At 48.4% G+C, this 24,286-nt stretch overlaps 1 protein-coding gene across 2 annotated transcripts in view; it reads left to right on the top strand.

The window, feature by feature from the left end:
* ADCY9 (adenylate cyclase 9) overlaps positions 1-22,215 on the top strand; it is a 133,383-nt gene extending 111,168 nt beyond the window's left edge. For both annotated transcript variants that reach the window (XM_086692130.1, XM_086692129.1), the window contains exons 6-11: positions 3,127-3,229; positions 4,153-4,361; positions 8,198-8,357; positions 9,238-9,386; positions 12,676-12,717; positions 17,750-22,215. In XM_086692130.1, the coding sequence (XP_086548256.1) occupies positions 3,127-3,229; positions 4,153-4,361; positions 8,198-8,357; positions 9,238-9,386; positions 12,676-12,717; positions 17,750-18,938 (1,852 nt within the window). In that variant the 3' untranslated portion in view covers positions 18,939-22,215. The remainder of the gene's footprint in view (positions 1-3,126; positions 3,230-4,152; positions 4,362-8,197; positions 8,358-9,237; positions 9,387-12,675; positions 12,718-17,749) is intronic.
* Positions 22,216-24,286: the final 2,071 nt, after the last annotated feature.

The raw sequence follows: 24,286 nt of genomic DNA on the forward strand, positions 1-24,286 counted from the left end.
TATTAGTCTATCATCGTGAAGAGAGGGATTTTTAAATCTGTCACCATGACTGTGGAATTGTTGGTGTCTCTTTTTAGTCCTGACAGTATATGTTTCAAGTATTTTCAAGCTCTTTTTGTTTTAGGTATATACACGTGTATGAGTGTTATAAATTCCTGGTGAATTGGTCCTTTTGTCATTTTGAAGTGTCCCTCTTTATCCCTGGTAATACTGTGTCTTAAAAAGCACTTTATCTGATACTAATGTAGTAACTCTAGCCTTCTTGTTCTTACTGTTTGCCTGATATATCAGTTTCCATAAAAAAATTTCAACCTGTCTTTATATTTGAACTGTGTCTCTTGTGGGTCTTACTTTTTTTAAATCATTCTAAAAATCTCTGCCTCTTAATTCCATTTTAATATATTTACTGGCTTTTTAGCCATACTTCTTTGCATTATTTTATTTTACTTTTTGGTGGTTGCCTTAGAACTTACAGATAAGCATCCTTGAATTTTTATAGTCTTCTTATGGTTAATGTTGTATCATTTCACTTTATGTTTTTTTTAAGTTTACTTATTTATGTAACTAGTCTCTATACCCAGTGTGGACCCCAAACTCATGACCCCAAGATCAAGATTCACATGCTCTTCCAACTGAGCCAGCCAGGTTCTGCTGTATCATTTCACTTAACATGTAGACATCCTATAGCTGTATAGATTCATTCTTCTCTTCCAACCCCTTATGCTGTAGTTTTTACATGTGTTACATTTACATGCATTATAATCCCAGCCTCTAATGCCATTCTCTTGGTAATCTCACATTGGTCTCCACTGATGACTTTTCTGTTGAGTTGGATCATATTTTCCTGTTTCTTTGCATGTTGTGTAATTTTAGATTGTGTCGTGCTTAGAAAATCTGGATTCTGTTGTATTACTCTGAAGAGTCTCAATTTTTTCTTTCTTTCTTTCTTTCCCTCTTCCCTCCCCTTCCCTCTCCTTCCTCCCTCCCTCCCTTTCTTCCTCCCTTCCCTCCCTCTCTTCCTTCCTTCCCTCCCTCCCTTCCTTCCTTCCCTTCCTCCCTCCCTTCCTTCCTTCCCTTCCTCCCTCCCTCCCTTCCTCCTTCCCTCCCTTCCTTTTTCCCTCCCTCCCTTCCTTCCTTCCTCCCTCCTTTCTTCCCTCACATCCTCCCTCCCTTCCTTCCTCCCTCCCTCCCTCCCTCCCTCTCTCCCTTCCTCCTTCCCTCCCTTCCTTTTTCCCTCCCTCTCTTCCTCCCTTCCTTCCTCCCTTCCTTCCTCCCTTCTTTCTTCCCTCACTTCCTCCCTCCCTCCCTGCCTCCTTCCCTCTCTCCCTTCCTCCTTCCCTCTCTCCCTCCTTTCCTCCCTTCCTCCCTCCGTCTGTTCTTTCCTTCCCTTCCCTTCCTTCCTCCCTCCCTCCCTCCCTTCCTTCCTTCTTTCCTCCCTCCTTTCTTCCCTCACTTCCTCCCTCCCTTCCCCCCTCTCTCTCTTCCCCCCTCCCTCCCTCACTTCCTTCTTTCCTTCCTCAGGCAGTTCACTTCCCTAAACTCAGACACCAAACGTTGCCTCCCTGGGGTAGGCAGCTGCTCTTTTTTTTTTCCAGCCTGAATCAGGCTGCTCAGAGTCTGCTGTGCATGTGCACACCTCAAGCGTCAGCCAGAGACTTGGGCAGAGCTTATATGGTGATTGTGGGGGTGCCCCTTCTCTATTTTTTTTCCTCTGGGATTTTCAACCTCATTTTCTCAACCACAAGCCCCCAAACATTGTTTCCTGATTTTCCAAGACAGCGAGATTGTGGCTTTTCTATCTGAGTTTTAGCCATCCTGCATGTGTTGCTGACTAATGGCAGTCTTCAGGCCAAAAAAAAAAAAAAAAAGGGAAATTAAGCTGGTGCTGTTCCCTTCTTCCAAGTCTGACTCTCCTCCATCTTCTGTCTGCTTTGGTTAGTCTGTACTGCCTTCCAGGAGTCATTTTTATAATCTTGTCCAGGGTTTATTGTTATCTGAGAGGGGATTGGTCCAAAAGGAGCTAATCTCTGTTCCCAGAAATGGAACTTCTCAGTATTAATTTCAGAGGAACAGCACGGCTTCTGGCTGTGTGGATCCTGTCCCTTGACTCCTAACTGTGGCCGTTGCACATCGTCCTTATAGCCACTGTGTTGATTTTCCTCTGTCTACACTTCCTGAGTGGAAGGGATGATGAGGGTCAACATTTGGGGATGGAATTTTCTCTCTTCTGAGTGTACGAGTATAGTGAGGTCCTGAGCACCTGTCACAGAAGGAGAGAGTCCACTGTGCTTCAGGGACAGGAGGGAGCGTGCCTATGTGAACCCCACTGTGTGTCAGGCACATGGGAGGGACTGTATCTGTTTTATCTGATTTAATTGCAGAAGTTATTGTCTGAGGGAAAGAGACTACACTCCCTGGTTGTATTTGCCTTCTGAAAACATGTCAACACTCTCTTAAATTTATAGTAATTTTCTGCAGAATAAAAAGGATTTTAGTATTTGCTAGCAACCCACAAAAGAATGAGAGTCACATAAAGCAGGTTTGATTTCTCTGCTATTAAAATCCTTGAGTGTTATTTTTCAGGTTTCACACGCAATCTGCATATGTGACAATAGCACCCCAGTTACACTAACTCTGTAAACAGTTTTGTGATAACAGCCTGTCTGCTGTGACAGCGGTACTGACTGTCAGAGCTCTGAATGGCAGGACAGCAGCTCCGAGTGATGTTTTCATCAGAAGCCTTGGAATCAGCCTAAGTCTTCTCAGTACAGGATGTCTGCCTCTCCAGAAGCAGTTGTTTTCTAGCACAATAGAGCTGCCTTCTTCCTCAAACACTGAGAGATGTTTCCAGAAGCAGGGTTCTCATGATGTATGCTGTAATGACAGTGGGCAGCCATTGTTTTTTTGGAGAGTAAACACAACATGTGTTTTAGAAATACAAAGCACTTTCCAGACTTGTGTGTGTCCTAAGGGAGTGGTCTGGCGGGGTCTATCACATAGTGACCCTCAGACACTGTTTTTGTGACATGCTTGGGGAACAGTGTTGGGGCAGCAAATTGCGGTCTGATAAAGTCAGCACAATGACTGTGCGCAGTGTTGATCAAATGCATTTTTCGTTTCTTCTAGCCTGATGAAGGATTATTTTTTCAAGCCACCCATCAATCAGTTCAGCTTGAACTTCCTGGATCAGGAGCTAGAGCGATCCTATCGGACCAGCTATCAAGAAGAGGTGCGTTTCCCCTCATACTTCTATCAAAGAAATTTATTGTTTGTGCTGGACAGTTTGCTATCAGCTTTGTGCTTTGGCAGACTTTTTTTTTTTTTTTCGCCTTGAGTGACAGGACACTGAAGGCTACTCCTCATTTCTCACCGTCTGTAAGCCCCAAGCTGCGTCTGCATGTGAATTTATCCACACAGGGAAAACAACCCCGATCTTTCTGTGCTCCATCATTTAGCATCGCAGGCATGTCTTTTCTGGGCCCCCTGCTCATTGCTGGCTGGCATTGCCCTCATTTTCTCCCTCCTTCCCTGGGACTCCCTAACACTACATGCGTGTCACTTTGTTATGTTTACCACAGCACCCTGACGTTTCAGCTCCTGTCTGTCCCCACCATTAGGTTGTGAGCTCCCAGCGCCTGCACAGGGCCAGGCCCCGAACAGGCTCTTGACTGAAGGCATGAGCATCTTACTATCTGTTGATGTGCCCATGCTTTCATCTGCTGCAGCTTCAGTCCCTGCCTCTTACTGCTGACATGAAGCCAGCTGTCACACACCCTGAACCTGGGACCCAGCATTCAGTGGAAGCTTCCAGAAAATGGCTTCTGTTACACGGCTTCACAGACAGAGTCATTGCCTTTGCCAGTCCATAACCCACCTTTCAGGCTCAGTATGTAACATGCTTGTGAGAACTTACTGGTTTGTAATTGCTTGCTGTGTGGCCTGGGGCAAGTTTCTTAACTGCTCTGTGCCTTAGTGTCCTCGTTAAAAGCGATAGTAGAGATGGCCTGCCTTAAAGAACTTACACCTGTACTCGGTCCAGGGTGGGCAAGTACTCAACAAACGTTGGCTTTGTCTTTCATCTAAATCCTACTCTGTGGCCATCTGCCGCAGCTCTGGTTCACGCCTCCCGCCTCCCCTCCTTCCCACACACAGGTTATAAAGAATTCTCCCGTGAAGACTTTTGCCAGCGCCACCTTCAGCTCCCTCCTGGATGTGTTTCTGTCGACGACAGTGTTTCTGATTCTGTCCATCACCTGCTTCCTGAAGTACGGGGCTGCTTCCATGCCTCCCCCGCCCGCCGCCCTGGCCGTCTTCGGTGCCGCCCTGCTGCTGGAGGTGCTGTCCCTCGTGGTCTCCGTCAGGTAAAGGCCCACCTGCAGGGCTCTTACCGGCCTTTAGCCTGTAGCTCCCTCTGCTGGCTCCATAGTTTATGGCTGTGTAGTTGGCTTGCGGCTCCGCTGACCCGCCTCCTGCCAGAGGCCCCTGCAAGCTCTCCTTCTGGGCGACTGGTCCTGTCCCCTCCCCTCCTCCAGCTCCACTGCACAGCATCCTCTCCGCAGACCACGGCCCTCAGCAGAGGTGAGCATCTTCCTTACCAGAGGGGGTCCATGTCTTCTGCAGCCCCACAGCTGCCAGCCAGCCCCTGGGTCTCCCAGCTCAGAGACTTAAAGAGAGCAAGTGGAAAGACAGGGAATTAGAAAGGGAAGAGAAACAGGACAGAAGTGTACGGGGCTCACGTAGTGGGTGGCCACTGGCAAATCAGTGGGTGCCTCTTCTAGATGTGAGAGCAAAACTTCCAAAATGTTAGTAGGAATCATAGGCTTCCATCTCCACCAGCTTGGGTCAGGCAGTGCTTTCTTAGGACACGGAAAGCATGAGTGGCCAGAGGAAGAAGACATAAGTTAGGCCTCATCAAAATTTAAAGCCTCTGTGTTCCAGAGAACACCTGTTGTTTCTCGGGTCTGAGTGAAAGGAGCCTGCAGGCTGGAGAGTATTTGCCAACTGCAGCTGTGCTGAGGGTCTGCCATCTAGAATGTAAGCTCAGTAATGAAAAGACAAGCAACCCATTTAGAAATGGATAGAAGGTCTGAATGGATAGCAGGGACCCCTCAGGGAAGGTAGGCCCTCAAGACCCATTCAGCCCGATGTTGGGGTTCAGCCCAGCACCTGGGGACGCTCACAGCCGCTCTGCATATTTCCGACTAGATGCAAATGCACAGGGTACTCTGTTCACACACACGCCCTCTGCTCTCCCCCGTCTGCCTCCTGGGCACCGAGACCACATCCTCTGTCCAGTCCTGTCAGTCTCACCTGGCAGTCCCTCTGCTAATTGCCCCCAGAAGCTAGATGTAAAACAGAAACGGGGAGAAGGGCCCTGACCTCGAGTGTCTGCTCTGCTTCCCCAACACCCCAGGACAGGAAACTGCAGCCTCGGGCCTAGCCCTCAGGCTTCTGAACACTAGGCCCCTGCCGCTCCGCTTTGGAGTATATGGTCTGGACCGCTCTCCCCATCCCCATGCTCACCATCCCCTTATTCCCCCACCCCGGCCCCTACCCCTGGGGCTCTCTGCTGAGGGCCTTCTCTGGCTGCCGGAGGCCTCACACTTGACCTTCATGTCTCCTCCAGGTTGAGGTAACTGCAGGGTGCATCTGTGCTCTCCACCCAGATTCCCCACCAGGACTGAGCCGTGCTGCGCTGAGCCAGGGATTCCTCCCTACGGGCCCCTGCAGGGCGGCTCTGCACCCCTTACTGAGCTGCCTGGGAACTACTCCCAGATCAGCTCTGCTTCTGGGATCCCAAACCAAGGCATCTTCAGGCCCCTGGTTTGTCTTTTCCTTTTTAATCACGTACTAGAAATTCACTCGTGTAAGTGTACAATTTAGTGATTCCTGGTAAACCTACAGAGTTGTGCAAATATCACCAGATAATTTTAGAACATTTCTGCCACCCCAAAGAAAACCTGGTATCCACCTGCAGTGAGTCTCCTCGCGCTCCCTGCCCTGGGCCCAGGTTTTTGTGTGACACAGGTCCTGGCAGCTAGAGAAGGCTCCTGCTCGCTCAGAGGCCAGCATTGTCTCCATGCCTTTTTAAAAAGCCCTTTACACCACTGTTCCCTGTTCCACTGGAGCTAGTTCTACAGGGTCTGGGCTAACCTGGAGACTGCCAAGGGCTGTAGGCCACAAAGATGCCAGGCCTGGCTGCACCCCGGTGGGCTCTGGGCCTGGCACACCCACGTGCTCTGCAAGCACCTTCAAATGAGGCGGCCACTCCTCCTGAATGACCACTGGTGTGACCTTAAAAGTCCACTTCGCCCGTATCATCAAAGCTTGGGAGGGGTCGGGAACTTGATGGAGCTCCTCTCGCCATGCAGAGGGCATTGTTAGGATCCCAGGTCAACAGGAGCCCCGTGCTGCAGAATATGTGGGTGCCCCAGGGAGGCCGGTTCTGCAGCTGCTCTGGTGGCTGGCCTAACCCTCCTCCACAAGCCTTCCTGCATCGCAGTCACAGCCCATCCTTGCACTCCCTTCATTTTGTGCTGAGCCCAGGCGGGCATGAGCACAGTGAGTCTCATCCTCAGAGCTCTGCCATCCTGGGGACCTTCATGAAGGGCCTGTCGGTCCTGCCTTCTCCCTCTTGGAACTTGGCTCCCTCTGCCTCCTCATGGGGCTTATGTATTCTGCCTTTGAGCATATTTGTGGTTAGTCTTGGAAATATTCCCAGGACTCCATTATCCATTTGAGTGTCAGGAGGCCAGACCCATCCAGGCCCTAAAAGGGTCAGACACGGCCTGTCTGGCTCCATGTGGAAAATGGCCAAGATTTGCGGTTTCCTGGTGGAGGTCAAGCGTACGTGCCCGTGGCTGCTGCGCTGAGGTGTCCGTGACAGAAGGCACGGGCACCTGGCTGTGTGGCCAAGGTCCTGGAGGGGAACTTTTGGTGTCAAAGCTGAGCAACAGTGTCTGCACCACCACGACCACCCCCCCCCCCCCCCCCCAGCCAGAGGTGAGGATAGTGGGTCTGTCCCTTCTCCTCCTCGCTAGGGCCAGGCTTCAGAGAGAGGGTCTATGTGTGTGGGTCTCCCTCCCAAGCTGAACCCTGGTGGCCCTCCTCCATCTCCCCCTGCTGGCATCCAGGTACTGGCCCCTCACCCCAAACCATTCTTCCTCTAGAACAGTGGCTCTGTGCCCCACATACTTGCTCTCCTTTCTTTATGAAGATTCTTTTTGTGATGTCCACATCACCATCCTGAAATACAGCCTACCTACCCATACACACAGTTTCAGAAGGGCCCGCGAAATGCCCTCACTCTGACACGAAGGAGACAAGTTAAGAAAGCCATTAAAAATAAAATACATCAAGTACATAGTGCTTCACCTTGTATTTGCCAGGGCGGCACCACCGGGGAGGTCATAACAGAGTCATCAGCTGTGTCCTCAGGTGCGCGATCGCCACAAAGGGAACCCTAGAGGTGTGCGGGTTTGGTGGCATGGTGCTGTGAGCTGGGTTGCAGCCTCTGACCTGATTTCTGAACTGCTGAGTGAGCCTTGCTGAGGCCCCAAACAAAGCCAAGGGCACTTCACACAGTAGTCCATTCCTGGAAGATAACTGCGATAGTACCTCCTGGAAGATAACTGCGATAGTACCACCCAGAAACTACTTTCTGTTTAAAAACGAGATATAACTAGGCTCTAGGCTGAGGTCAGCAGCAGCAGGTTTTTCGCCTCTGTGGGTGTCCAGGGGGCAGGTGGCCATTGTGCGGAAAGCAGGGTAGAGCCTCCCCTCCCTGGCTCCTGCGCACTAGATGCCAGCAGCACCCCTCAGTCCCCTTGGCAACCAGAAAGGCCCTGCCAAATCCCCAAACACCTCCAAAGCGCCCAGCCCCCGGACCCCTACCCTGGCAGGCTGGGACAGCAGGTGGGGCCTGTTCATGTTCCCGTGCCTGGTTCTTCCATGCTCCTTTGAGACCCACAGAAGCCTATGCTTGGCTTTCTACAAACACGTGTTATCAGGAGGCAACAAATGACCTTCGAATAAGGTCTGATGAGCTGAGCAAGTCGAGTTCCCTTGGTATCTTCCAGAGGTGAGGGGCCAGGGCTCTGCGGCCCCCACACTCATGGCAGCAGCCTGTGGGTCTCCTGCCCTCATCTTCCCCGGCAGGCTGACCTGCCCGTAGACACCCCTTTTCTCCTTGTCCCAGGATGGTGTTTTTCCTGGAGGATGTGATGGCTTGTACCAAGCGCCTGCTGGAGCGGATAGCTGGCTGGCTCCCGCGCCATTTCATTGGGGCCATCCTGGTGTCACTCCCTGCTCTCGCCGTCTATTCACATGTCACCTCTGAATTTGACACCGACATACACGTAAGTAAAGGCCTGGTGCCTGTTTCTGGGCTCTTTCGCACAACTTCGTGGTTTTTTTTTTTTTAAATAAGTCTGATGACTTGGGACAGCAGTTTAAATATAGGCCTCTAAAGAGGGACAAACTCTTTGTCACCACCTTGTGCTTGTCTTCTGAAAAGACTTGCCTGAAGCAGTCAGGGAGGTGAGCACGTGGCCTGTCACTGACCACAGTCAACAGGGCTGGGTACGCGGCTGCCCTGCCCGGTTGACATGTGCCCTCTCCAACCTCACCTGCTCTTTGCCGAGCTCCAGATGAGCTGTTTGCTTACATGTTTCACCAAGCAGCATCAGCCCCACGTTTCCAGACAAGTACAAGATAACATGCTCGTCTGTAGGACCAGCACAGCTGTGTGACTGGCCCCTGGATCGGCTGCTGTTGATCAGGGAGGAGCTTCCTGGTTAGACCCCAGAAGGAGTGAATTAATGCCCTTGTGGAAGGTCATGTTTTTGGTGAAAGCCAACGTGACCCGAGCTGGGTGGGCTGACTGCATTTGATACCCCAAATTACATTTCTGCTGGCACCTAGCGGGATGCCTGAAGGAAGGCTTCTTAAAGGTAACCACTTACACGGCGGTGGTTTTCAGACTGGTGGCCTGCCTTCCCTTTCCTCTGGCGTGACTCATGCCGTTCCCACACATCTGGAGAACTTTGGTGCTAGTGCAGACTTGCAGCCTAAAGCTCTGGGCGATTAATGCGACAGAGTGCCATCCGTCCCTGAAACTGCCAGACATTAAGCGATTTTTATTTTGAAAGACAGATAAGTGAGTGAATCCTTTGATGGCAGAACGGGAGTGAGGCCAAGGCGGGGCGGGTCACTGACCACGCTGGCCCCTTGTTACAGTTCACCGTGTTCGCGGGCTCCGCCATCCTGACCGCTGTCGTGCACTACTGTAACTTCTGCCAGCTCAGCTCCTGGATGAGGTCCTCCTTAGCCACCGTCGTCGGGGCTGGGCCGCTGCTCCTGCTCTACGTCTCCCTTTGCCCGGACAGGTACGTCCACCACCACGGTCTGAGTCCGGCACCCTCGCCGGCTGGGACCCCTTTCCCGACCTCACCTGTGTCTTTCACGTCTGAGGCGATGCCCTCTCCCTCTGCTCTAACAGGTACTATCACAGCACGACAGCTCTCACCAGACACGACATACCCCAAGACTAATATGCAAGAGAAAGAAAAGATAATTTTTGGCAATGTAGTACGTATTTGCATATAGACATGCTTGGGTGACTACCCCTGCCCCAGAGGACAGAATGCATTAAGCTTGTGCTTGAACTTCCTTACACTGGAGAAGTAGGACCAGAGGCTGTTGCATACGAGCCCATCAAGAAAGTGAAGGAATCAAGGAATAGGTAGACCAAGAATGCAAAGAGGAAGCCGGTTCCAACTTTGTTTGAGTAGGGGTAATGTACCCAGACAGACTGCAGGCTGCTGAAGGAGAGGGAGTGAGGGGATATGGTGCTGTTGCCGGCGACCTGAGCCTTATTTATAAATATTGACTCCCTGTCGTGACACACATCATGACATGAAACAGAGTACTGACCAGTCACTGGAAATATATCTTTTGTCTTGAAATCCTCCCACATTTGAAGAATACTTTTCATTCCCAGGTATTCAAATGGCCTTCAAAACCCTATCACTGGTAGGCTCCAAGAAATAGATTGGACGGTGTGGGAAAAGAAAAAGGAACTGTGTGGAAGACCCCAAGGGATGGGACCAGTTCTTGCCGTTATGCTATGAAAAATTAACAAATAGAAATATAGAGGATGGCAGTGATTTGTGCTGTATTTAGAACATTCTATGTTAATGAAATCCAGTAAGATCCCTGTCTTTATTTTGTCCTACTAACCAAATAATGTTTGATTCTTAGTGTGTTAAAAACAAGTCTCCTGTTAATCACTGCGCATTTGCAACTGGTTTTGTGGCTATCAGCCTTTTTCAGCTAGCTGTGTAGTTGGAAAAACAGTGTTACCTTAGATAGCAGAATGCTCACAGTGATTAACTTAGAAATTTCCGATAATGTCATTAAGCCATTAAGCATTAAACTTCTCCTAAATATTGGACTTTTTTTGGTAACTGCATATAAAAACATTTTACTGTTAGCACATATTAAAGAACCACCTTTTATAATTACAGTGGGTTTAGGCCAGTAGGATATCTCAAAGTTATACAGGGCGTTCCTTCATTGTGCTTTGCAGGACATCTAACATTCCTGGTTCCTCAAATTACTGGGACAACCAGAGGGAGCCCCAACAGTTTAGAAATGCCCCTAAGAATGGCATTATTGTTGCTGAGAACCATTGCTGTAATAAGTTCAGAAGTAGACAATGATCTAGTTTGTTGCAATAGCAGATGAAACCGCCATCGTGTACCTGTGGACTTGACCAGAGCAGTGGTTGGTAACGGACAGAGTAAGCACCCTTCTCCTCAGTTTATTTCACATAATAATGACGACATGAAAGACGCTCAAGTTCTCTGCAAATTAAGATCAAAAGGGAATTTTAAGTAAAGCTGTCCTTCAGCATCTGAAAGGAAACCTTAATAAATAGTTAAATTACTTTAAGCAGAACACAGTGTACATTTTCCTTTCTGAAGGTATGGCCGTCTGGAATCAGGGTCATTATAAAACTCTCTCCCAAGAGCACAGGATTCATCATGCCTTTTAACCTTTTAAGAGAACCACCACAGATCCCCCATCAGCCGTTCACAATGTCCTTCAGTCACTGGTGCCGGGCTTTTCCACTGGGACCAGAGTGATCAGGGACTACTTCCATCACCTTTGTCCAGAATTCAAAGAGCAGATGTTGGGGTGCGGCTGGCATCCTGAGTCTCCCCTGCACCCGGTAGTCCTCCCTACTTGCAAAATCCTTTGAGCCCATCGACCCTGTCGGCCCCACTGAGCCTTGCAGGGTCACAGGGTAGGAAGCTGCCGGAGTGATGAACAAGCCCCCTGTGTAGGGGAGGGGACTTCCAAGAACCGCTCCAGCCTTGAGGGGATGCAGATGTGAAAGAAGGGCTGTGCACACGTGGAAAACCAGTGTCACCGCCATGTCTGGGCAAGGAGAGGAGAGGACATTCAGACTCAGAGCAGTGTCTCTGCTGTCACTCTTTCTCTCCTTCCCTGTGACATCATCTAATACCTCCTGTGATGGTGAAAGTCGCTCTGAGCTGTCCCCTGGCCTCTGCTGCCCAGGGGAGCTGCTGGCAGAGGCTGTGTAAGGTCCCCCTTCATGGTGAGCAGGGCAGGTGGATCTAGAGGACCAGGAAATGTGGGGGCACGAGGCTGATTTGCTGGCCTGGGGGGAAGCTGGGTGCAACAGGACCCCAGAAGAGGCTATGAGGGATGTGGAGAGGATCCTGCAGGTCATGGGTCCTGCTCCAACACCGAGAGGGAGTTCTTTATAGTCTGTGGTTTCTGTGCCCCAAACTGGGACTTGATTGCTTTGGGACCACCAGCTTCTCAGGTAGCCAGCGTCTCCTGAATTCCTCTCTAACAGATTTTTTTTTTTTTAGTTTATTTATTTTGAGAGAGACAGAGAGAGCACAATCAGGGGGAGGGGCAGAGAGAATGAGAGACACCATCCCAAGCAGGCTTCACATCATCAGCACAGAGCCTGATCCAGGGCTCGAACTCATGAACTGTGAGATCATGACCTGAGCCAAGATACGAAGTCAGATGCTTAACTGACTGAGCCACCCAGGCGCCCCTCCTGAGCTCCTTTCTAAATCGGTCCTTTGTGAACAGGCATTGCGGTTCATCATGACTGGTGTCTAGCCTTTGGGAACCTGTAGATGAGTCCTAACAGTCACATGAACGCCTTGGAGACTCCTTGTTAGATGTCACTCTTTGGTGACGGTGCGTCTGTTCCACACCTTACATGAAGGCCTATTAGCTATGTCACTGACTTTGCCTGTTGTGATTTTTTTTTTTAATTTTTAAATATGTGTTTATTTTTGAGAGAGAGAGAGAGAGCACGCGAGCGCATGAGCAGGGGAGTGGCAGAGAGAGAGGTAGACACAGAATCTGAAGCAGGCTCCAGGCTCTGAGCTGTCAGCACAGAAGTCAGATGCTTAACCGACTGAGCTAGCCAGGTGCCCTGTGCCTGTTGTGATTTTTAGTTAACACCCAGCATCAAATTATAATAAAGAATTAACTATACTTAGTTATCTAACTTGATCTCCATATTTGAAAAAGGAAAATTGTTTATTTAAACTCTTCTCAGATCACTTTATGTAATGCCTTCTTTGCTTTTTATAATAATATTTTTCTGCATTTTAATTTCAGTTCCATAGTAATTTCACACCTGGATGTGGGACAGAATTTCAGGTAAGCTGTTAACATCATGCTTGTATCTGAACAAACGAGAGTAACTTCCGAAAAAGCAGTTGTATCTTAAAGAAAAAGAACCATATGTAATTCTTAAAAGAATAAGTGGAAAGTATGTACTTGTTGAAATAACAGATCATAGTTACAGTATCTTACTGGAAAAAACGAAATGATTGTTAAGAACATACTAGATTTGGCTCAGTTTTACATAAGATTTCAGCATGTTATGAAGGAAATCTGTGAAGTCTAGGACAGTACTTATTTTAATTCCCTAAAATATTTTGAAATTGCTAACTGGAAATTTGAAATAATAAACGTTAGACCCTTGTTTTACTATAGACATCAAAGTAAGATCTAAATAAACTGAAGAGTTAGAAATAAGCATTAAATTATAAAAGACTATATAAAAGTCTAGAAAAAATAACATTAGTTTGCAGGCCTCTAAAACAGATAACTTTCCAGTCTTACAAATAATAAAGCCACACACGCACAAAAATAAAAGGCTGACTGACACACCAATGGGGTGTGGGCACACAGATAGCTGTGGGCCGTCACCTAAAGAGCTGGTTAGGGCCTGCATAAATAAAGGACAAAAAAACAAAAAAATTCACGGGGGGAAATGTAGGTAGAGGCCAAATAGGTTACTCCCGAAGTCGTCGGACGTTTAAATAACTACACACCTCCTTTTGGTCTTTTAAATTGGACGTTCACAAAGTTACAGTGTGCATACCCAGTGCGGGTGGAGGTGTGGCGCGTTCCTACCCTGCCACTGTTTATTTTGTTAAGCTACCAGGCACTTAAAATACATGGCTTATTTAATTCTCACAGTAGCCTGACACATCAGGCGGCTTTGTCCCCGTTTTCCAGATGAGGACACTGAAGTTGAGAGAAGTTAAGGAGCCTGTCTGTGGTCACACAGCTAGTCATTGGAAGTGTGTGAACCCTGGCGTCCCACACTAGTGGGCCCCCCTCTTTCTGCCATGCCTCATCACTCCTCAGAATGGTACATAGTTTTGGAAAGTAATTTGGCGATCCGTCTACAAAAGTGTTTATAGCCTTTGACGTAATAATTCTATTTTTGTTTATCCGCCGAGGAGACAATCCAGAACTTCAGTTGCCAATAAAAAGAAATGAATTATGATACATGTACTCAAATATTGCCACTGCTAAAATGCACCAATAAGAAAAACACTTATGTGGAATTGGAAACATCCTGTCAGATTTCATTATACATATGAAAAAAATGTAAGATATGCAATAGTTATGATCTGGTAATGAGTGATGAATGATTTTTTTTTCTGTTTCTACAATTAAAATATTAAATCTCTGTGGACCTATGGACACTGGGAAGGAGATTTAAAGTATGGAACAAAGGCCCAGTGCACATGTGTTTCTGTTACCATCACGACTATAGTATTTATTTGGAAACAAAACACTTAGCACCTTTTTTTAAGTAAACTTTTTATTGATGAATATATAACATGTGCACTGAAAAGTACCCAGATCATAAGAATACAGCTCATTGACTTTTCATAAGTGAGCACACCCACTAAACTGCCGCTCGGACCAAGAAATGAAACATTCCCAGTGCCCAGAAGTACCCCCGTGCCATTGCTCAGTCACTCCCCCAACCTCGCATCTCTAGGCATAGATTTTAAATGGCGCTGAATACACCAGAATGTTAACAGATCCCATGTTAAGCTGGTTAGGACCATGAGTGATCTTTTTTTTTTTTTTTTTTTTTTTCCGTTTTTCTTGACGTTTTAACCCCTTTTCTCTGTGATCATGGATATACTGCATTTTTCTCAACTTCCAATTGTGACTTAATGTCCCACCGTTAAGTCATAGATTGACTCTTGCATTGAGTCATGTAGAATTCCTCTGTTTGGAACTGACCTTTGCTGTTCGAATGTAGGAATAAGACCACCATCTTGGCTCCTTCTGTGGCGGAATGAGAAATACTGGTTATGGATGGGAAGTAATTCCTTCACCTACCCGTCACACATCTCTTCTGCAGCACATCAGCCCCTTGGGCACTAAATGTAGATCTGTGGATTGGGGCTCTCCTTTCAAACAAAGGAGAAAGCACATGTCACAGTCTGGTGCCCTTCTCCCTCATGCTGGCCTACGTTCCAGTCTTCCCCTCCTCTGTGCAGAGGGACTGGCCTGTGCCCCTCTCCGGAGTCAGGCCACACTGCTGGCTTTGGCCACAGCACAGTGAGAAAAGCATCGAGAGCAATAGCCTGCTTGAGGAGACCCGGACACATCACCCATGTCTGCCCCAGGGCTACAAAGCCCGACTGGACTGTGAAGATGGTGGTGAGCCTCGGTGACATGTACTTATAAAGGGGACTGTTCCTTAATGTCACCACTTTGGAGAAACAGAAAGAAAGGTTCCCTCCTCACCCACCGAGATGGGCCCACACAAGAGAAGGCCTTCTGCCTCCTGGGGCAGATTCTCTCTCTATTCTCAAGCTTGTTAGAGGGCTTGCAAGGCTGAACACAAATCTGTTTCGGTCATTTCAGTTAATTGTTCAGTACTTGAGATTCATAATCTGTGTTGCCATTTGATTAAATGACCATTGGAAGAATAAGTAAGTGTGGTGTGTCTTACCACAGAGGCCTTTTTTGGTTGCCGGCTCACAGGGAACTTATGGCAGGGATCCCCCAAACCACCCCCAGAACCAGCAATTTGCTAGGAGGATTTAGGACTCAGCACATAGTTGTACTGTGATTTATTACAATGAAAGGACACAAAGCAAAATCAGCAGAGAGAAAAGGTACATGAGATAGAGTCCAGAGGAAACTAAGTGCCAGCTTTCAAGAGTGCTGTCCCTACCACATAGTCTGGGACATTCTTAATTCCTCCAGCAATGAGCTGTGACACAACAGGTAAAATGTTGTCCACCAGGGAAGCCCATCAGAGACTCTGTACCCAGTGTTTCTGTTAGAGGCTAGTCAGATAGGCATCTCTGCCTGGCATCAATCAAAACTCCGGACTCTCGGAAGGAAGGCAGGTCCTCAGCATAAACCACCTTGTTTACACAAGCAGTGTAGACGCGGTGAGCCCCTTTTATCAAGGGGGGCAGGAACCTCCCCAAATCTGAGATCCTGATGCCAGCCTAGGGCAGTGCTGCCAGTAGGCCTTTCTGTGGCTAGCAGCCTCAGGCCTGCTCTGTTAACTCCTTTTGCACAGAACCTGAGGCCAGGAGGGACTTAGCAATACTCCAGCCCATCTTCAGTTTACACGTGAGGAAATTGAGAGCTAGAAATCTTGCCCAGGGTTCCAGAACTCCGCAGTAGTCAGCTGGGACAGAGTCTGGGGATTCTTATTCCAAGGTCAGGGCTTCTGTGACTGTGTTTCATGGAGGACCATTATGGCCAGATTGGTCAATTTCGTTATTTTTTATAATATCCTTAAGTCACAGGTAACAGTAAAACTTCTTAAACATTCTGATTACAGGATTGAGTTTTCTGTGCCATGGAGCTATCTAAACTGAGGACCTATCCATTTTATATAGAATCATATTTATAGTGACTCAGCCCATTGCTACATAAGATCTAGAAGACCACTCTGTGTGCTGTAGAAGCACATGAGAGCCCAGAATTGACATGAACAGAGCACTCACAGCTCTGTAAACAAACAGAAGACAGACAAGGAAATGCCATGCTCATTAACAGTGATTGCCTCTGCGTGGTCCGTGATGACCAAATCTTTTCTTTCTGCGTTTTCCCCTCCATTTGTTCTCATGAGTATGTAGTACTTTTAAATGGAAAAGCTGTATCTAAAAAAGGAACTTGCAAAGAGACCGTGCTCCTGGCACTAATCTTCAGTCACACCTGTTGCTGGTCAGCACCGTCCAACTGCAGAACAGCCCCCCACCCCCCGAGAGCCCCCCGCCTCGAGAGCACGCTGTCATCGGAGGGAACAGAAATGAGAAAGGCAATTGGAAAATTTCTGCTGGAATTGTAAATGTGCAGTAGTTGAAGTGACTCCGTGGTTCCGGCTCCAGTAGTTTGTCCCACAGACAGACTCCCTCCTGTGCACAGGAGCGTCCCTGCGGTGTTCGCCAGTAGTAAGCGGTGGACGCAGCCCCAAAGGCCCAGGGTTGGGGTCTGGTTGTTACAGTACATCCATGTATTAGAATTTCTTGCAACCACAAGAAAATCAATACTTCTCTGAAGGAAAGACATTTGTTTTTTACCACTATTTATGCTGTCTGAGTTTCTCACAATGTGCTACTCTTGAAAGTATACATACTATTTTTTAAAATGTTAACATTGTCTTAAATGACTTTGGCAAAATAGAACTAACCCAGAAGAGGCTAATGGTACGTTGGTGGACTTTTATACAGGTAGACAGTAGAGAACTTACCAAAATCCTTTGTAAAAGTACACATCTTTCAGAACTAACATTGGATGAGAAATCTAAAAAGGGAGTGCGTCAGAGAATGTTAAATTTCTCGGGTATGATGATGGTAGTGTGGTTACGTTGGGAGACGTCCTTATTCTTAGAAGATAGGGACTGAAGTATTCAGGATCCAAGTGTCATGATGTCTGCAGTTTACATTCAGAATGTTCAGTGGGAGAGGCGTGTGTGCATGAGTGTGTGTTGACAGGGAAAGAGCAAAGCAGGGAAACATCAGCAATTGTTGAATCCAGGAGAGGAGTGTATGAATGTTTTAAGTAGCCTCTTAACTTTCCTGTAAGGTTGACAATTTTCAAAATAGAAAGTTGGGGGTAAAGAAAAGATGTTAAAAGTCCAGGAGCTGAAGGCTCCTGAAGAACCACAGTCACCAAGTGCTTACTCAGAAGCCAGTGACAAAGGTCAGCCTTTATTTCTGCACCGCTCCAGCCAGCCAGCTAAACGGGAGCGGGGCGCTTGGCGGCTGCGTGCTGTCGATGCCCCAGAATTTGGTGCCGAGTGCTAGTTAGCTGGGCTGTTTCAGAACCCGCAAGTCCTGAGCAGCAATCTCTCCCTTAAAACGTGCATTTAAGAAGGTACATCGGTTCTCTTCTCTTTACTCTCCAGTTCCAAGGGGAATCCGTGCAACAGTTCCTTGCCGCGTGACGGCAGAGCAGCCAGCCTGATTGGCCAGGAGGGGGTTCTTGTCTTCTTTCTCCTGCTCTTGTTGGTCTGGTTCCTGAATCGAGAATTTGAGGTCAGCTACCGCCTGCACTACCACGGGGACGTGGAGGCGGACCTCCACCGCACCAAGATCCAGAGCATGAGGGACCAAGCTGACTGGCTGCTGAGGAACATCATCCCCTACCACGTGGCTGAGCAGCTGAAGGTCTCCCAGACCTACTCCAAGAACCACGACAGCGGGGGCGTCATCTTTGCCAGCATCGTCAACTTCAGCGAGTTCTACGAGGAGAACTACGAGGGGGGCAAGGAGTGCTACCGCGTCCTCAACGAGCTCATCGGGGACTTCGATGAGCTCCTGAGCAGGCCGGGCTACGGCAGCATTGAGAAGATCAAGACCATCGGAGCCACGTACATGGCCGCGTCAGGGCTGAACGGCGCGCAATGCCGGGACGGCAGCCACCCGCAGGAGCACCTGCAGGTCCTGTTTGAGTTCGCCAAGGAGATGATGCGCGTGGTGGACGACTTCAACAGCAACATGCTGTGGTTCAACTTCAAGCTCAGGGTGGGCTTCAACCATGGGCCGCTCACGGCGGGGGTCATCGGCACCACCAAGCTGCTCTACGACATCTGGGGCGACACCGTCAACATCGCCAGCAGGATGGACAGCACGGGGGTGGAGTGCCGGATCCAGGTGAGCGAGGAGAGCTACCGCGTCCTGAGCAAGATGGGCTATGACTTCGACTACCGAGGGACGGTGAACGTCAAGGGCAAGGGCCAGATGAAGACCTACCTGTACCCAAAGTGCACGGACAGCGGGGCCGTGCCGCAGCACCAGCTGTCCATCTCCCCGGACATCCGAGTCCAGGTGGACGGCAGCATCGGGCGGTCTCCCACGGACGAGATCGCCAACCTGGTGCCTTCTGTCCAGAGTGCGGACAAGACGCCTCCGGGTTCCGAAAACAACGTGCAGGCCAGGGATGGTCACCTGTCCTCTAAGAGGCCCTGGAAGGAGCCTGTCACAGCTGAAGAAAGGTGTCGATTTGGCAAAGCCATAGAGAAAAGCGACTGTGAAGAAGCGGGCGCCGAAGAAGCCAGCGAGCTCACCAGGCTCAACGTTTCTGAGAGCGTGTGACGCAGCGCCCGTCGCTGCCGCGGTGCTCTGCTCCTTGAAACCCAGTCACGTTTGTACTTGCCTGTTGTGCGTCCCGAGCACCACAGCCTCTGTCCCTGGACGTGGTGTCATGTGGTCGTGGCAGCCCTGACGTCTGTGCGGACCACAGCTATTCAGGGGTCGTTTCCATCCATCTCGTTCCTTTTCTTCCCTGGAGCCCTATCCCCTGGGTGTGACCGTCCAGCAGCGTGGAGAACAAGTGCCTTCGGGGGCTGGCCGCGGCGTCTAGTCTGGGGACAGAGACCGCCGGTGGAGATCATGGCATTGGGTATCGCTGGACTTTTTAAACAGAAGCTGTGGTTGATAGCGTTCTTACTGCTTTTCCTCACAAGACACTTTGGGTTTTTGTTTTGTCGTCGTTTGTGTTTTTGTTTTGTTTTGTTTTGTTTTTGCTAATACAATGTTTTTGCGGTTTATTTTTTTCTGTGTACGTAATAGTGTTTCCCAGTGCCCTGATCTTTCTATGTAAACATGTACACGCACACACACTTTCATTTATGAATCTGAGATCAAGTGCCAGTAACTCACTGTGAGGGGCGGTGGGGGGGCGTGGGGTGCGAGCAGCCGCCAGCCTGGATGGCCCGCGCCCTCCCCACCTGCGCCTTCCAGAGCTCCTGGGCCCTCGGGGCTGAGGGGGCACCGCTCCCCGGCCAGGCGGCGTTAGGGCTTCTTCCACGTGCAGGCCCAAATTCCAGATGCTAACCAGGGATGAGCTCGTGAACCCAGGCCTCAGGTATTTAAGAGCCGTGTTTCATTCTGCCCCGGAAACCAAGGGGTCTTCCAGCTGGGAGCGAAGGGGTTTGTCTTTGAAGCTGAATCCTCTGAGAGGGAAACTCGAAATAAACGTCTGAGGGTTGCATTTATTTATTTATTTATTTATCAGGAAGTGCGTGTTTCGGGGGGAGGGGCTGCCAGGTCATTGTGGTGAAGGGAGATAGGCTGGGTCGGGGAAAGGGGGTCTGCAGAGCACACAGCAGGGTGAGAAGATGCCCACTAGTGCTTTGGCCGCTTTGGGCCACGTCCCCACACAGGGACTGAGCAGGACCTGGACGGACGTGGCCAGAGCACTCTGGGCCAGAGATGCTCCCAGCCACGGTTTTCAGCCTAACTAACGCAGCCGCTTCTGCCCTGCGAGCTGCAGATCAGTACCCACGGGGCCTGCCTGCCGCAGGGGTCCAGTCAGAGCCCTGCTCTGTATGAGGCAGCAGGCCTGGGCAGAGCACAAGGGTGGGCAGGCAGTGCCGGCAGGGGCTTGGCTCCCACACAGCCCAGAAGTTTCTCATCCTTTCCCGTTCTTGGCTTGCGCTGGGCCTCTGTGCGGCAGGATTGAACCTAGTGAGTGAATCTGAGCCCCCTTTAGGTGGAGTTCTTACACTGTGCGTAGAGACAGAATAGTCCACGTGCAGATGAGGTGTTAAACCAGGGCAAGTGTAGAAAACCTAAGGAAAATCACTTCTGGGCCCTTTGTTGCTAATCCTGCCTGTGATGACGTTTTGCCATGTTGAGTCTGAAGCGTACGTGGTGTTGAACTCAAGCTAGAGTTGCCTTGTCGTGGTCATTTTCCAGGTGACACTGGCATACAGTTCACAGGATAATTTGAGGACTAGCTCCTTCTCTGTTGAAGGTCTTTACCGGCATGCCCTGTGCATTTTCTTTTCGCTGCTAAAATCTCTGTGTAACTGTCACATCTACATCAGGTCCCATTATCAACCCCGCCCCCCAAATTCATACACAATCTGCCATTTCTGGTATCAGGAAATACTGATTCTGATCGGCCAGCTCTCCTTGGGGACATGCATGGGTCCCAGCAGTATGGCCACAGCCAGGGTCTTGATGTCCAAGCGAGTCAGGAGCGCTCTCAGTAACCAAGATCTTCCTTCAGGTTTTACTGTCAGTTTGTTGGTCTTCCGATGCCGGAGAAAGGATGGTGTGACAATACCTCTTGCTTCTAAAGAATGTATTCTTACAAGATCCTGCAGAATTTTTATTTTTATTTTTGTTTTAAAACACTACCCGATGCTGTCCTTGCCCATAGGGAAGGTGGGTGTTAGGGGCTTCTATCAGTGTTAAGGCGTGTATCTGAGTGTGGTCCTGTCCCTTTGCCTTCTTTCCCCAGGCTCCATAGCTCTGGCAGCAGCTAAGGGGCTGGGCAGTTGCTGACTCGTCAGCTGTGTCTCTGCTGTTCCACTCAGAGCACGCCCTACAAGGTTCATCTCTGCACATGCGTCCTCCCCAGCACATTCTCTTATTCCTTCCCCTGCTGCAAGGATGTTTGTGATTCCTGACCCTGGGAAGCTGCAGACGGCAGGGAGAGGGTCTTAACATCTGGCGATCTGGTCCAGCAGTGTGCAAGTTGGAGCCTTTGATGGATGGCTCTCCCACAGTTTTAAAATTGTCTTTTAAAAAAACACCCTGAGCCTTCCTAAATAACCAGTACAGATGTTCTCTCTGGGCCACTAGGCGACATGGGTCCTTCCCGGTTCCCTGCCCTGAAGCATACCTCAATGCAGGACCACAGAATTTCTGCAGTGGGAATGCCATGCGCCCAGCTCTGTTGGCGTTGAACAAATAGTCACTGAAGACAGGTCCCTAAGAAGCAGTTCAAGCGCTACCAGCACGATGGATGTATTCTTCACAGTGGCAATACCTCTTACGAACTTAGGTCAGGAAGCAATACTTCAGAACTGAATGTGTGTAAATAGTTGCTTTGAGTTGCAACTGCTGTTTTCTTCTTGGCCCCAAGTCAGATCGAACTATACACACATACATATATATATGTATATACATATATACATATATATATATATGTATATACATATATATATATATATATATAAACAAGCACACACACAATTTTATCCAGTGCAAACAAACGTAGAGCATCAGTTATGAAGCCCTTAAGTAGCTTGAAGAGTCACACAGATTATGCAACACCTGCACATTTGCACTTGACACTGAGAGCCAGAGGGCCGCGTGCTTCCCGCTACGTGGACTGTAATAATTTGTAGTTTCCAAAGATCTGTCTGCGTTTGCATTTCTAGATTTTTGAGATAAGCATTTTTTGGTTGATTGTTTCAGAAAATCACATCATGCCTAGAACCTAAAGTTAAATTAGCAAGAGCCAACTGTTTGCATTTTTCCATCGTTCCTTCACTCTGCTCTTTTTAAATTGTTAATTCTAATTATTTGAAAATGCATCCACTGAAGAAATGGATATTAAAATATTCTAAAATCTAAATCCTTGATGCCTGGTATTTCCTCATTGAAAAGATAGACGTGTAGCACTTCAGAAATTGGGGCACTCCTGGTTTCCTGCAATTTGCGGCTGAACTAAGAAGATCTGCTTTTCTTTCACATCATGACTCTGAAAACAAGGCAACTAAAAAAAAAAAAAAAAAACCCTATTTATGTATGTGGTTTCTTTTTTTTTAATGGACGTATTTGCTACAGTTAACTTAGGTTGAAAAACATTTATTTTTACATGGAACTTAAAAAAGGATAAAAAGCAGGTTGCAGTGCAAGTTTCGCTAGCAGCTATCCCTGTTTCATTAGGCCCTCTCAACAGTTTCTCCTGCAAAATGTGAAGAGAAGGAATTGGCTGAGAAAATGAAGTAGGTTTTCTGAAAAAATGTGCCCACATAGCCTCTCCTTGCAGAGTTCCGGGGTGTCCGTATCAAGGGAAGTCACAAACCCATTTCAGAATCAGTTTAAAGTCAGAGCCTCTCCTCAAGACACGTACATGCCCTTGGTACGTATCTCGGGGGTTCACAACACCTCCTCTGGAGCCAGACTGTGGATCTGCTCAAGTGTAGAGGCTTTTCCCCTAAAAAAGTTTTTCCTGGTGAGTGCAGTATTTATGAACACCTTCAGAGCACAGGATTCTCTTGTAGGCTCTGTGAAGGGAAGTGAAGATGCGGCCCCCCAGTCCCTGCTCATTGCTTCACAGGGATCAAGCTTCTAGTTGGTTCTCTGCTAGAACCTGGTACCAGTGAGGGCACTATTCGTTGACGTGGGCGTCCTTTCCTCCTGAGCCATAGGGACATTTCAGGAGGTTAGGCAGTGATGGTCTGTGCTGCACTGAAGGTCTTGTGGGAACATGGGTCTCTTTTCTAGAAAAGGCACCTGGGGGTCTTGGGAAGACTTCTCAGTGAAGAAACATGGCCCCGAATTTTTGCAGTAGGACTTAGCCTTTGTGGCTGCTCTTCTCCAGTGTGGGGGACCTCCTTGTGGCACCTGGAATGGATCCCGAGTGCCAGGAAAAGGAAGCTAACTGAGGAAGAGATAAGAAAGAGGAAGCGATTAAGAAAAGCACACAGTTGCACAGCATCTATGTGTAGATTAAAAATCCCCCCAAGTGGCTATTTTTATACAGTTCCTTTATAAAAATTGTTGTTGTTTTTTTTTTTTTTTTTAATTACATGACTCCAAAGAGTTGTCACTGTAAACTAGACTAATGTAAGCTTGGGGAATTCTGTTCCTGCTGGGCCCGGACGCCGGAAGGAGAAGTGAATTAAGCTGTCATGTATCGAGCAAGCCGAGTGCCTCCTTAAGTCTCAGTCATGGAAAGCAGTGATCTTAACCTTTCTTGGCTCACAAAGCCTTTGATAATTTGATGACAGTTGTGGCTCTTTTCTCCAGCAAAAAAACAAGCAACACAGAAAACACACGCATACACACACACACAAACAAACCCTCTTAATGTTGCGTACAATTTCAGGAGTCCCTAGATCCAAATAAAGTACCCGCGATCTGCAGTAACTAGAGGGATGATTTTTTATTAGCACTCTCTGCAGGTGAGGTTTCCAAGCATTTCCGGACGCCATTGGAAATTCGGTTTGCCACGTCAGTGCTGCTTGTTTGTACGTGGATTCCCAAGCAAATGATGTTAGTGTTTGATGCCTGAGTTATTTGATTATATTCAAAGAGCCACTCAAAGAACTTTACAGTTTTACAAAGTCAGATTCTTCCCAACAGATAAGGAACATTCAGCCAGTAACTACTGAGTACCTACTACGCGCCCAGTAATTGCAAACCTCCCTTTATGTGGGTTGTTGATGTTGCCGCAAGGCTTGAGAATATTTGAGCAGCCGCTGTGGTTACAGACTCTGCTTTTCCTGTTGCTTTCCCACTACAAATTCGAGGACAGTTGGAGGGATCTGGGTTTGCGTAGCGACATCTTCTCCTTACTGACGTTTTTAAACAGTGGCTTCTCAGTGTCCTCTGTAGCCCATGAGATGATCTTTGTGTTCATGGTCTTAAGGAGTATTCAGTCTCCCAAGAGAGAGCAACAGACAGAGAAGTGTTCAGAG

This window comes from Puma concolor, chromosome E3, assembly GCF_028749965.1.
Source record: "Puma concolor isolate L17-30 chromosome E3, mPumCon1.1.hap2, whole genome shotgun sequence".
Classification (NCBI taxonomy): Eukaryota; Metazoa; Chordata; class Mammalia; order Carnivora; family Felidae; genus Puma; species Puma concolor.